The sequence below is a fragment of the Charadrius vociferus genome, unplaced genomic scaffold (genome assembly GCF_000708025.1).
Source record: "Charadrius vociferus isolate BGI_N301 unplaced genomic scaffold, ASM70802v2 scaffold41, whole genome shotgun sequence".
Taxonomy (NCBI): domain Eukaryota; kingdom Metazoa; phylum Chordata; class Aves; order Charadriiformes; family Charadriidae; genus Charadrius; species Charadrius vociferus.
The window spans coordinates 427,539-438,415 of NW_009647013.1; the positions used below are offsets into that span (position 1 = coordinate 427,539).

General features: G+C 51.6%; 1 protein-coding gene across 2 annotated transcripts in view; it reads left to right on the top strand.

Moving 5' to 3' along the window:
- Positions 1-3,146, top strand: part of INTS9 (integrator complex subunit 9) — a 68,058-nt gene extending 64,912 nt beyond the window's left edge. For both annotated transcript variants that reach the window (XM_009895437.1, XM_009895438.1), the window contains 2 exons: positions 1,580-1,717; positions 2,673-3,146. In XM_009895437.1, coding sequence (XP_009893739.1) covers positions 1,580-1,717; positions 2,673-2,849 — 315 coding nt within the window. In that variant the 3' untranslated portion in view covers positions 2,850-3,146. The remainder of the gene's footprint in view (positions 1-1,579; positions 1,718-2,672) is intronic.
- The last annotated feature ends 7,731 nt before the right edge of the window (positions 3,147-10,877 follow it).

The following is a 10,877-nucleotide window of genomic DNA, read 5'->3' on the forward strand; positions in this document are numbered from 1 at the left end:
TAAGGATTTATATCAGTGCACACAGACAGGCTATCTTGCTTTTTCCAAGTCAGTTCCCTAGAAACACTAGGCAACACTGAAAATGTTGAAGTATTGCAATGCAATTGGTCTGAGGCTGCTTTCTCCTTTTGTGTTGTGTATTTACTGTCTTCTCTACTCTGATTCCTGACGCCAAATGAATTTAGACCTAGGCTTAAAATGCCAGAGGCCTCATAAATGGATGGAGGTAAGCCAGCACAGCACTGGCTGAGCCTGGGACCTCTGGGAGTTACAGGAGCTGTGTGTAGACAAGCCCCAAAAACTACTGCGTGTGAGTGATTCGTGCCCAAATAACATGACACGTGCACGCAGGCCCGCCAGCTAAAGGGAAAAAGGTGGGTTTTGTAAAGCGACTCAAGTGCATCGCTGCTCGTGGAACTGGAGCCTGAGCAGGCGGCATTTCTGTCCCAAGGGTGAAAAACACCCTTCCCTGGCTGTTGAACGAAACACAGGGACGTCACAGCAGCAGGTTCAGACATGATGCGCCATGGTGGGAAAGACACGGAGTTGAGAGGAGCCCAGTCTGTCACCTGGAGCGTACAGGGTGCTGCAAGGCGCTGGGCTTGCTTCGGGCGAACTCCCTGTGTGTTGTGCAGGCGCGTCCCTGGCAAAAGGTCTTGCCAAAACTTTGGAGAAATTCTCCCCAGCACCCTTTTCCCAGGAACCGAGTTGCCAGTTCACTGGGAAACACCAGCGCTGACACTTCCCCGACCTGACTAACTTGGCGCAACACGGACTTATTTTACACGATAATTTCCCCACTGTTCTTTTTATAGGAATCTGCTTTTCATCTCCACGAAATGGTCTTTCGGAGTTAACCCCACATCTTGCCTGCACACGCAGCGACACACGGCGCTGGGTTAGCTACCGCTGCGCGCGCTAGCCCTGCCTCCCCGTCCCCGCCGAGGGAGAGGGGGCTGAGGGATGAGTCAAGGCCGACAGCTTTCGGAAACAGCACAATATTGTACCCAAGTCACGCTCCGGTGATTTTTCAGGCGCTGCAGCATCTCTCACGCCTCCTTGGCTGTATTCAAGTTCTTCCTAAAGACTCACTTTTCTGGGGCCAGTGAGAAATTAATTACCCACTTTTCTCATTCCCCGAGTAGTTACTTGCTCTGAATTTGCCCGTTGCCCAACCTGTTGCATCTTTTAGAGTGTGATTTTCAAGGCATTTACTTCTTTAAGTCACAGTTCCTAGAAAATGTTGCAGAATGCTGAAATAGAAAGCTTCAGTCTTGAACTGAGTCAGACAGGCCTTTTAAGATGATGGAAATCTGAACAGATCTGAATTTGACAGGAATTTTCAGGTGACGGAGAGTTGAACTAAACCTGCTAAATTTATTTCTATAAATTGTGGCTTGTGTGTGCGGAGCTGCAGTGGAGCCCAAGACTGCTCCCCCATTCAGCACTGCAATGTTCCCCTTCAGTCACAGAAAACAGAATCAGTATTCTGTTTCTATCTCATGTACTTGTTATTCCAACTAAATTATAGTAAGCTGATGTGATTCACTGCATTACTGTGCACCTTCTCATCCATTAGCTCCCTCCAAAACCTCCGCAACCTCCCGCCAGCAAGAAGAGAAAGCGAGTGAGTGATGACGTGCCGGAGTGTAAACCTTTGAAGCCATTGCTGAGCGGCTCCATTCCTGTGGACCAGTTTGTGCAGACGCTTGAGAAGGTGATAAGTCTTTGGTGGCAAGTGAGGTTCAAGCCGATTTCTGCTAATCTCTGAAATGTGCTGCTTTGCTGGCAGAGGGAGGGAACGTAATTTTAGCGTGGCTCAAAATGAAGAGGGGCTAATCAGCTGGCAAAGTACTTCAGGGAATGTGTGTCCCTGCACTGAGTTTGTAGGGAACAGTTCCCTGTGGGGACATGTCCTGATATAGGGGCTTCATGTCAGTCGTGTCCTCCTGGTTTCCTATGGAAGCGGAGTTTTTGGGTTCACTCCAGGTGGGTGAGTTTCCCCCACGTAACTTTGGGACCCATCAGCTGATTTCCAATAAATTTGAACAGTGGGGAGGAGGTCTCAAAAGTATTTAATTCCTACAAATTTTGTGAAAATGACCTGACGGAGCGAAGAAGAGATCCTGGAAATGTCTCCACCGACGGAGAAGCTTTCTGAGGAGCTGCGGGACAGGGGGCTGAACTTGCAGGCAGTTGGTTACTGCTGCGCGGAGCCCCGTTCTCACCTGCGTGACTCCGTGGAGAAAATGGGTAGGGAAGAGGGCAGGATTGTCTGTGAGGAAGTTTGCCCTGGGGTTCAGTAGCTCTCCGCTATCATCATCTTTGAGGTGATAATGTCAGCGAATGGTCATTTCTGTAGTTAAAGGAGCCGTTTTGTCCTCTTTGTCTCAAGATTTTGCAGTTGCAGTGACCTCATCTAGTGGAAAATACTGGCTTTAGGCTCCCTGTTGTATAGTTTTTCCATCTGTGTAATGAGGGTCATAGTTAACTTATCCCATGGGCATCTCCTCTGCAAATCCCAGAGACCTAGGATATCCGCAATGGCGCTCTGTATTTTGTAGCCGTTCTCCCCTCTCCTCCCCGCTGTGCCCTAGTCTTTCATCTCTACCTGTTCTCCTGAGTTGTAGTAACATCTCTCTCTTTTACTCCCTCCCCAACGCTACGTCTAGCACGGTTTCAGTGACGTGAAGGTGGAGGACACAGCCAAGGGCCACATCGTACTCCTCCAGGAGGCAGAAACCCTCATTCAGATTGAGGAGGACTCCACACACATCATCTGCGACAACGATGAACCTTTGAGGGTGAAACTGCGTGACCTGGTCCTCAAATTCCTGCAGAAATTTTAGCTCGTGGACATCGTGCTGCTCTGCAAAGAGACACCCCATAGCAGCAGAGCTAAGAGCTTTCCAGAGGATGACCCCAGGGACAGAAAGAGTTTCCTGATTCAAAGAGACCACGAACCGTCTTTCCTTTCAATAGAGAAGCGAGGAAGTATTTTTTAATATCTATATATTTTTTAAGTTTTATTTGTAACCAGGTTTGGAATACTTTGGAAGGGATTCCTGTGCTGTAAAATTGGGAGTTGGAATCTTATAGGAGATACGAACTGCAGAGTAAATAAATAGAGTGTATATTTACAAGGTCAGGGTGGGATTGTGTGCAGAGGCAGACATTTCTCTCTGTGACCCTCTCAGCAACGAATGCCCCAATCCTTTACCTAAGAAAACTCTGCAGGAATATTGAAACAATGGCCTCAGTTATTAAGATATTATTTTTCTTCCCACTGCTTCTTCCTGGTCACCAGATCCAATTTCCGGTCTGTCCTCCATTTACATTGTGCATGTGTGTTTCACTGGCACAAAGAGGAATGAGAAAGCGGCTAAGGCAGATATTGTAAAAATAAAAATAGAAAAAGGGGAGTTACTGAGCGTGTAGAATAGCTTCGAAGTGGGAAGAACCTGGCCATTCCCTGCGAAAGCAGAGGGATTTTGGAAAAGCTGTATGCGTTAGCCACGCGCGGTGTTTATTGACGCTGCACCCTCACCTGTTAGGAGCAGATTCACCCACCTAACTCTGCTGAGACACGCAAAACTCTGGTTTCTCCTGAGTCCCTCCGTGGTCAGTGAAGGAGGTATCGTCTCAGGAACCTTCAAAAGTACATAAAGTAGTTAAACTCCTAGTGCTCATGAAAAACCTTGGAGATTTAAGTGCCTCTTCTTTCTACCTTCTAAAAACCTGTCCTTTCAGCCCCGACAATCCAAAACCCCGGTTGAAATACTGAGTCATTTATACAAAGCCATTCGTACTGCAGACCTGGGGAGGTTTTTTTCACTCCCGAAATCACATATTTGGGGCCTAAACTTAGTTAATAGTATTGCTTTTAAAAGCGACCGATTTCTCAGATTTACTGCTGTTTGGTTTTTATTGGATTGTTTTGTATTTATTTGGTGTTAAAAATAAAAAGCATAGTAAGACTGCCAAGGAGGAAGCACATTCTGTGGTTTAGAAAAGCATCTGCATGCCTAGTCCACGTCCGCCTGTGCGCGTATGTGCCCATTTGTAAAATACAACTACTCCTTCGGTTTATAGCGTTGGGGAGATTAAGGCGGTGGGAGAACAGCTCTGTAATAAAAACTATTTGCTATTGCAGTTTCCACATCGCCTTTCGTACACGTTAAGGATTTCTACTGGATGGGATGTACAGACTGCGGCATCCATACCTTTGCTCTGTGGGTATGTCATGGGAGTGAGAGAAATAGTATCATTAATGTGATAAAAAACTTGTTCCAGTAGCATTAATCCTCATAAGAGTTTACAACATTTGCGGTAGCTCAGCTTCTTTGTCATCGCTCGAAAATAGAATAAAAGAATTGGACATATTTCATCTTGTAATTAAATCTCCAAAAAGATTATTCTGAACACACACAGAGCCCACGTGACAAACTCCGCTGAGCCGCGGAGGCCGGGGGAGCAGGAAGAGTGGGCCCAGTAATATATGAGTCCTTGAGAGCATCCTTCTCCTTGTTACCTCGTCCAGCTCCGGCACTGGTCCCAGTGCTCCAGAGCCTTCATTTTGCGAATACGCTCATTTGCATTTGTAATTATAGTGGGCTTTACTTGCTTTAAGCCCCGAGGCTGTGCGTTGGTGCTTGTCGCGTCCACCCTGGCTGAGCGCGGGCAGTCCGGCAGGGGCCGGTGGGCAGATGGGGAAGGCAGTAGCTGCTGCTCGGTGAGGGCTGCGCTCGAGCGACTGAGAGTTAGGACATCCTGGCCTGTATCAGGAATAGTATGGCCAGGAGGACCAGGGAGGTGATTTTACCCCTGTACTCAGCACTGGTGAGGCCCCACCTCAAGTACTGTGTTCAGTTTTGGGCCCCTCACCACAAGAAGGACATTGAGGCGCTGGAGCGTTTCCAGAGAGGGGCAACGGAGCTGGTGAGGGGTCTGGAGGACGTGTCTTCTGGGGAGTGGCTGAGGGACCTGGGGGTGTTCAGCCTGGAGAAGAGGAGGCTGAGGGGAGACGTTCTCGCTCTCTAAAGCTCCCTAAAAGGAGGTTGCAGTGAGGTGGGAGTCAACCTGTTCTGTCAAGTCACAGGTGATAGAACAAGAGGAAATGGCTCCAAGTTGCGCCGAGGGAAGTTTAGATTGGATATTAGGAAGAATTTCTTTACTGAAAGGGTCATCAGGCACTGGGACGCGTTACCCAGGGCAGTGGTGGAGTCCCCGTCCCTGGAGGTATTTAGGAGTGGTGTAGATACAGTGCTGAGGGACGTGGTTTAGTGGTGGGCTTGGCAGTGTTAGGTGAATGATTGGACTGGATGATCTTACAGGTCTTTTCCAATCTCGGAGATTCTCTGATCCTGTGATCCCAGTCAGTGTGCTGCCGTGACGTCCCACTCGGTGTGCTGCCGTGGAGGAGTCACAGGGGACCTCGTGGGGAGCCATCAGAAGGTGTCACGCTTCACTGTGAGGCGGTTATTTTGGGGCAAAGAACAAGAGAAAATCGGTTTGCTGGCACAGCGAAAGCACACCACAAGCCTGAAATTCCTCCTCTCTTTTTCCTGATGCCTTTTGGGAAAGGGGAAGCCGATTCAGTAATCAGCACTTCGTGGCTGCTTATGAACCGCAGCACCGGCCCCTCATCGCAGCCGTGTGTTGCCGTGTTTGTGAACCACCGCTGACCTTCCCAGCGTGGCTCCACTGAGCTTTTGGGGCAGTGTGGGCTCTGGCCCGTGACTTGTCCCCTGGCCAAGCTGCTGCTGGAGCCCACGTGGGTACGGCTGAGGAGAGCTGCGACTCCCGGGCAGTAACGGGTTCCGAGTGCTCAGTCCCCACGACCCAGGGAGCGAGAAACGTTAAAGACCATCTACAAAGAGTCAAGAAGACCTTGGCTGAGGTTAGAGACGAGTTGTGGCTGCCTGTAGCCAGGGTGATTCATAGAATCATAGAATGGTTTAGGTTGGAAAGGACCTTGAAGATCATCGCGTTCCAACCCCCCTGCCCTGGGCAGGGACACCTCCCACCAGCCCAGGTTGCCCAAGGCCCCCTCCAGCCTGGCCTTGAACACCTCCAGGGATGGGGCCTCAACAACCTCTCTGGGCAACCTGTGCCAGTGCCTCACCACCCTCACAGGGAAAAACTTCTGCCTCATGTTTAATCTAAACCTGCCCTCTTCCAGTTTAGAGCCATTCCCCCTCGTCCTGTCACTCCGTGCCCCAGTAAAAAGTCCCTCCCCAGCTCTCCTGGAGCCCCTTTAGGCACTGGAAGGCGGCAATAAGATCTCCCTGGAGCCTTCTCTTCTCCAGGCTGAACAGCCCCAACTCTCTCAGCCTCTCCTCATAGCAGAGGTGCTCCAGCCCTCGCATCATCCTCGTGGCTCTCCTCTGGACACACTCCAGCAGGTCCATGTCCTTCTTCTGTTGGGGACTCCAGAGCTGGACGCAGTACTCCAGGTGGGGTCTCACCAGAGTGGAGTAGAGGGGCAGAACCCCCTCCCTCGCCCTGGTGGCCACAAGCCAGCTTCCCTTGAGCCAGAACCCAAGAGCTGAACTAAGCGGGTGCTGAGACACGTGGGGACATTTCTGTGATGTTGATGCGGTCGTATGACATGGAGCCCGCAGTAACGGGGCTGCGGATTCACTGACGTAAGAGATTTTACCGGCGCTCTGTGTTTCTCTGACTCTGCAGGTGCGCCAGGGCGGGAAGGCGAGCGAGATTTGCTGCCGTAGCTGAAGTCAGGCAGCGCACCCGGCCTTGCCGCTCGGGGGAGAACGACTCCTACCGCGCTCGTCCCGCACGGCCTCGTTACGCAGCCAGTCGGGTTAGACAGAGCGCCGTCACCGCTCTCAAGGGATTAAGGAAATATTTAAACGTGAGGAGCAAGACAGCCTTTACCGGCCACAACAGCCGCTCCGCAGCAGCGACTAGTGTAGAATTGGGTCAAAATAGCCCTCAATGCTCTCAGCCCCCCGTGGAAATCGCTCAGTGCTGCCCAAAATCGACAGACCTGGAGTGACCCGGTCTAGTCCGGCCTCCGATGGATGATGCTTTTGGACACGTTCCCGGCTTAGTGCCTCGCTTTCCCCTCACGTGACCCAGGAATGGTACCATCCTCCTGCGCGGGCTGCCGTGAGACACAGCTGAAAGCCGCTGCGGCAGACGGCGTATGGAAAGCGGTGTGGTTTGAAGGTAATTCGGAAACCGGGAGTGGGCTGCTGTGCTCGTTAACGGGATTAGAAAACTACTGGAGCCCAACAGGTAGTTTTTAGCTCAGTTCACTACTGACAGGCGACTGATACAATTGGGCTGTCACACCCAAGAATAGCCTCAAAAAAAAAAAAAAATAGCCCAATAAAAGCATCAAATAAAGCTGTCGCAATCCTTATTTGAGGTGCAGAGCTCAGATTCCGACCGGTAACAGCCACGCTGATGTTTTGTCAGGTCATCCGGCAGCTAAAGGGCTGGCCTAAGGTTTGCCCACACCCCTGGAAAGAAAAACATCAATTTAAAAGTTTTCACCTTTTTTTTTTTCCTCTTGTCCTTTTGGGCAGGAAAGCTTCTTACTGCTCCAGTCCGGCATCTGAAAACCGATTCATTTCTTGTAAATGGAAAGGTTGTGCCTGCTGGAAAAATAAAGTATCTGGGGGGGGGGGGGAGATTCTTTAATGAAAAATCTTAATTAAACTAGAGAAAATAAGCGCTTGTTCATTCTGCAGAGAGGAAGAAAAAGAAATACGGTTTCTTCGGGCTGGGTCAGTCCTGCGGAGGTAACCATGGCAGCCCAGGAGCGCTGCAAACGGAGGGGCTGGAAGGCGACGGATGGCGGATACGTGTTAACCGGAGATGCACACGTTAATGGACAGACAACAGCACAGGTACTCGGCTCCACTCTCCTTCTTCCAGAAAAGCAGAAAAAGTCCTCTTGGCCACCGCGTGATGCTCACTGTGCCGTGGCCATCCCCGGTCCCTGTGCCCACGTGTGACGTGGGAGTCCCACGTCCCGCGCTGCGCTTCCCGGGCCTCTCCCTGCGGCTCCCCTAATTAAGCGCGCGCAGCGTTGGCCGCAGCCGGGCTGCTCCTCCAGCGGCCGCCGCGCAGGGCGGCCCCTCGGCCCCCGCCGAGCGATTAGTCCTCGGTGCGCTTCCCGTCCTGTGCTCCCGCCGCGCAGCCGGGACCGCGTGGCGGGGCCGCAGAAAAATGGGCAGAAAAGGTTAAAATTCAGCTTTCTGCACTTGGCTGGCTTTTATGGAACAGATGTTCCTGGATGGAGAGAAATATATTGTGTTTTCTTTCTATTAATGTCAGCTTTAATAAAACCAACTGGACCGAGTCATTTAATTCCAGGCTGATGCTGTCCCCCACCGTGCCCAGATGCGGTTGGTGTCACTGGGGATCAGCTGGCCCCGATGCCACCTGATGGGTGCTCCGAGCCACACCAGCGCCACCTCCTTGGGGACCTGGACATGATGACCTGAGGGAAGCTGGAGCGAGATGTTGGGTCTGTGCCCCGTCGGCAGCTCAGCCTTTGGGAGGAACGGGGAAACTGAGTGCAGAGGGGTTTGTGTTCAACTGCGCGTCATGGCCCGGGTGGGCTCGTGATGGGGAAGGCAGATCAAGCAGGTCCCCATTTACTCATCATGTGCCACCCATCACCTGGGACTCATCAACTGTGAATGCATCACTTGGAGACTTATCACCTGGGGACACATCAATTGTGAACCCATCACCTGGGGACCCATCACTGAGGACCTACTGCTTGAAACCCACCACCTGCGCTCCATCATTTTGGGGAGACATCATCAAATCTTGTGGCCCACAGGGAACAAGCCGAGTCTCTCCCTATGACCTTGGGGTTACAGCCAAGTCCCCCCCAGTCCTGCTCTCCAGGACATGGCTTGGGGACCCGTGTGCTGGGTGGCACAGCTCTGTGGGCTACAGGGGACTCTTGCCCTTGGGGACACAGCACTTCTCCAAGGAGAACACTTGTTGGGCCACGGGGCGCTGCCTGGAAGCCTGGGGCAGCCCTGGCCGGGAGCCAGGGGCAGGTAGGACCGCCTGGGCCGGGCTTTGGTAGGGTCAGAGATCACGGACCGCATCCTGCGTCAATCCCAGGGACTGATGCGACACAGTCAAGTGGCACCGTAGCCGTCTCCTAAATCACGAGGGGTTATTTCATTACATCTCTCATATGAGGAAAGGCTGAGGGACGTAGGGCTCTTTAGTCTAGAGAAAAGAAGAGTGAGGGGGGATCTTATTAATGCTTACAAATACCTAAAGGGAGGGTGCCAGGGGGATGGGAGCAGTCTGTTTTCAGTGGTGCCCAGTGATAGGACGAGGGGTAATGGGCATAAACTTGAACATAGGAAGTTCCATCTTAACATGAGAAGGAACTTCTTTACTTTGAGGGTAGTGGAGCACTGGCACAGGCTGCCCAGAGAGGGGGTGGAGTCTCCCACTCTGGAAACATCCCAAACCCGCCTGGACGCCGTCCTGTGCAACCTGTTGTAGGTGCCCCTGCTCTGGCGGGGGGGGGTTGGACTAGATGATCTCCAGAGGTCCCTTCCAACCCTGACCATTCTGTGATTCTGTGATTCTGTGATTTTGGCCCTCGGAGGCGGTGACCTTCCCTCACTCCTGTTCAGAAGTCACGGCATCCCTTTCGCTGCGCGTTTACTGGCAGGGCGAAACGATTAAAGGCTCTTTGCCGTGATTAATGCAAAAGATTGAATTCTTCCTCCATCTTTTCTCTCCCTTGGCCCTGTCACTGGCTGTCCCCGAGCGTCCCTAGGACCTGTTCCTCTCCTTGCCCCTGAGGGGTGATGTCTCCATCTCCAGCTGGAGATACTGGGGTGAGGGACGGAGCAAAGCAGCCCTGTGCCTCCTGGTGCTGCATGGCTCGGCCCAACCGCACGCAGAGACATCGCAACTTGTCTTATTTTGAATTTTTTATTATTGTTACCATGTTGGCAGCAAAACGTGTGCGGGGCGAGAGCTTGAAGCCCAGCTAGGCAGGAGAGCAGGGCCCTGTGCCGCGACACGCCTGCAAGGAGAGCATCCGAAAGGCTTTAAAACCAGGCAAACCAGGGCGGGAGGGATTCGTGTGACACCTCTCTTCTCTCTTTTGAAGGGAATAGGAAAAAAAAAACCAACCCCAACCTGTTGGGTGTCTGCCACAGTGCTGTTCCAGGACTCGCTGCGTCCCCGAGGCAGAGCTGAGCTCCGCGGAGGCATTCGCAAGGACTGGTGGCGCTTGATCAAGGCTTGGTTTCTTTTTTTTTTTTTAAACTACATTAATTTACTTAGTGGGTTAAAACGAACGGTGACAATTATCCATCCCTTGCAGGCACAACACTGAGCACGGCATAGGTCTTTTATTAATTGCCTGGCTAATAACTGCTCATTTCCCTCTGACTGCTCTTAATATTTACTATTTTGAGCCTCTAAATTACAGCGTGCCGCCGTCGGCCTGGCGCACGCGGTCACCGGGCGGCTGCAGGTGTTGCGCAGCCGTGCTGACTGCCTGTTCCCCCGGCCCGGCTCCGTCTCCCCCTCTGCGCAGCCACTTGGCTGCACCGTGGGCAGAACCCCGCTTCGCCCCGGGGTCTGAAGCCAAGACCGGGTCCTCATGCCCTTAACAACATGCTTTAACTTTTGGTCAGCCCTGGAGTGGTCGGGTGGTTGGACTAGATGGTCCTCGTAAGTCTCTTCCGACTGAAATCTATTCTATTCTTGTTCTGGTCTATTCTATTCTATTCTATTCTATTCTATTCTATTCTATTCTATTCTATTCTATTCCATTCCATTCCATTCCATTCTATTCTATTCTATTCTATTCTATTCTATTCTATTCTATTCTATTCTATTCTATTCTATTC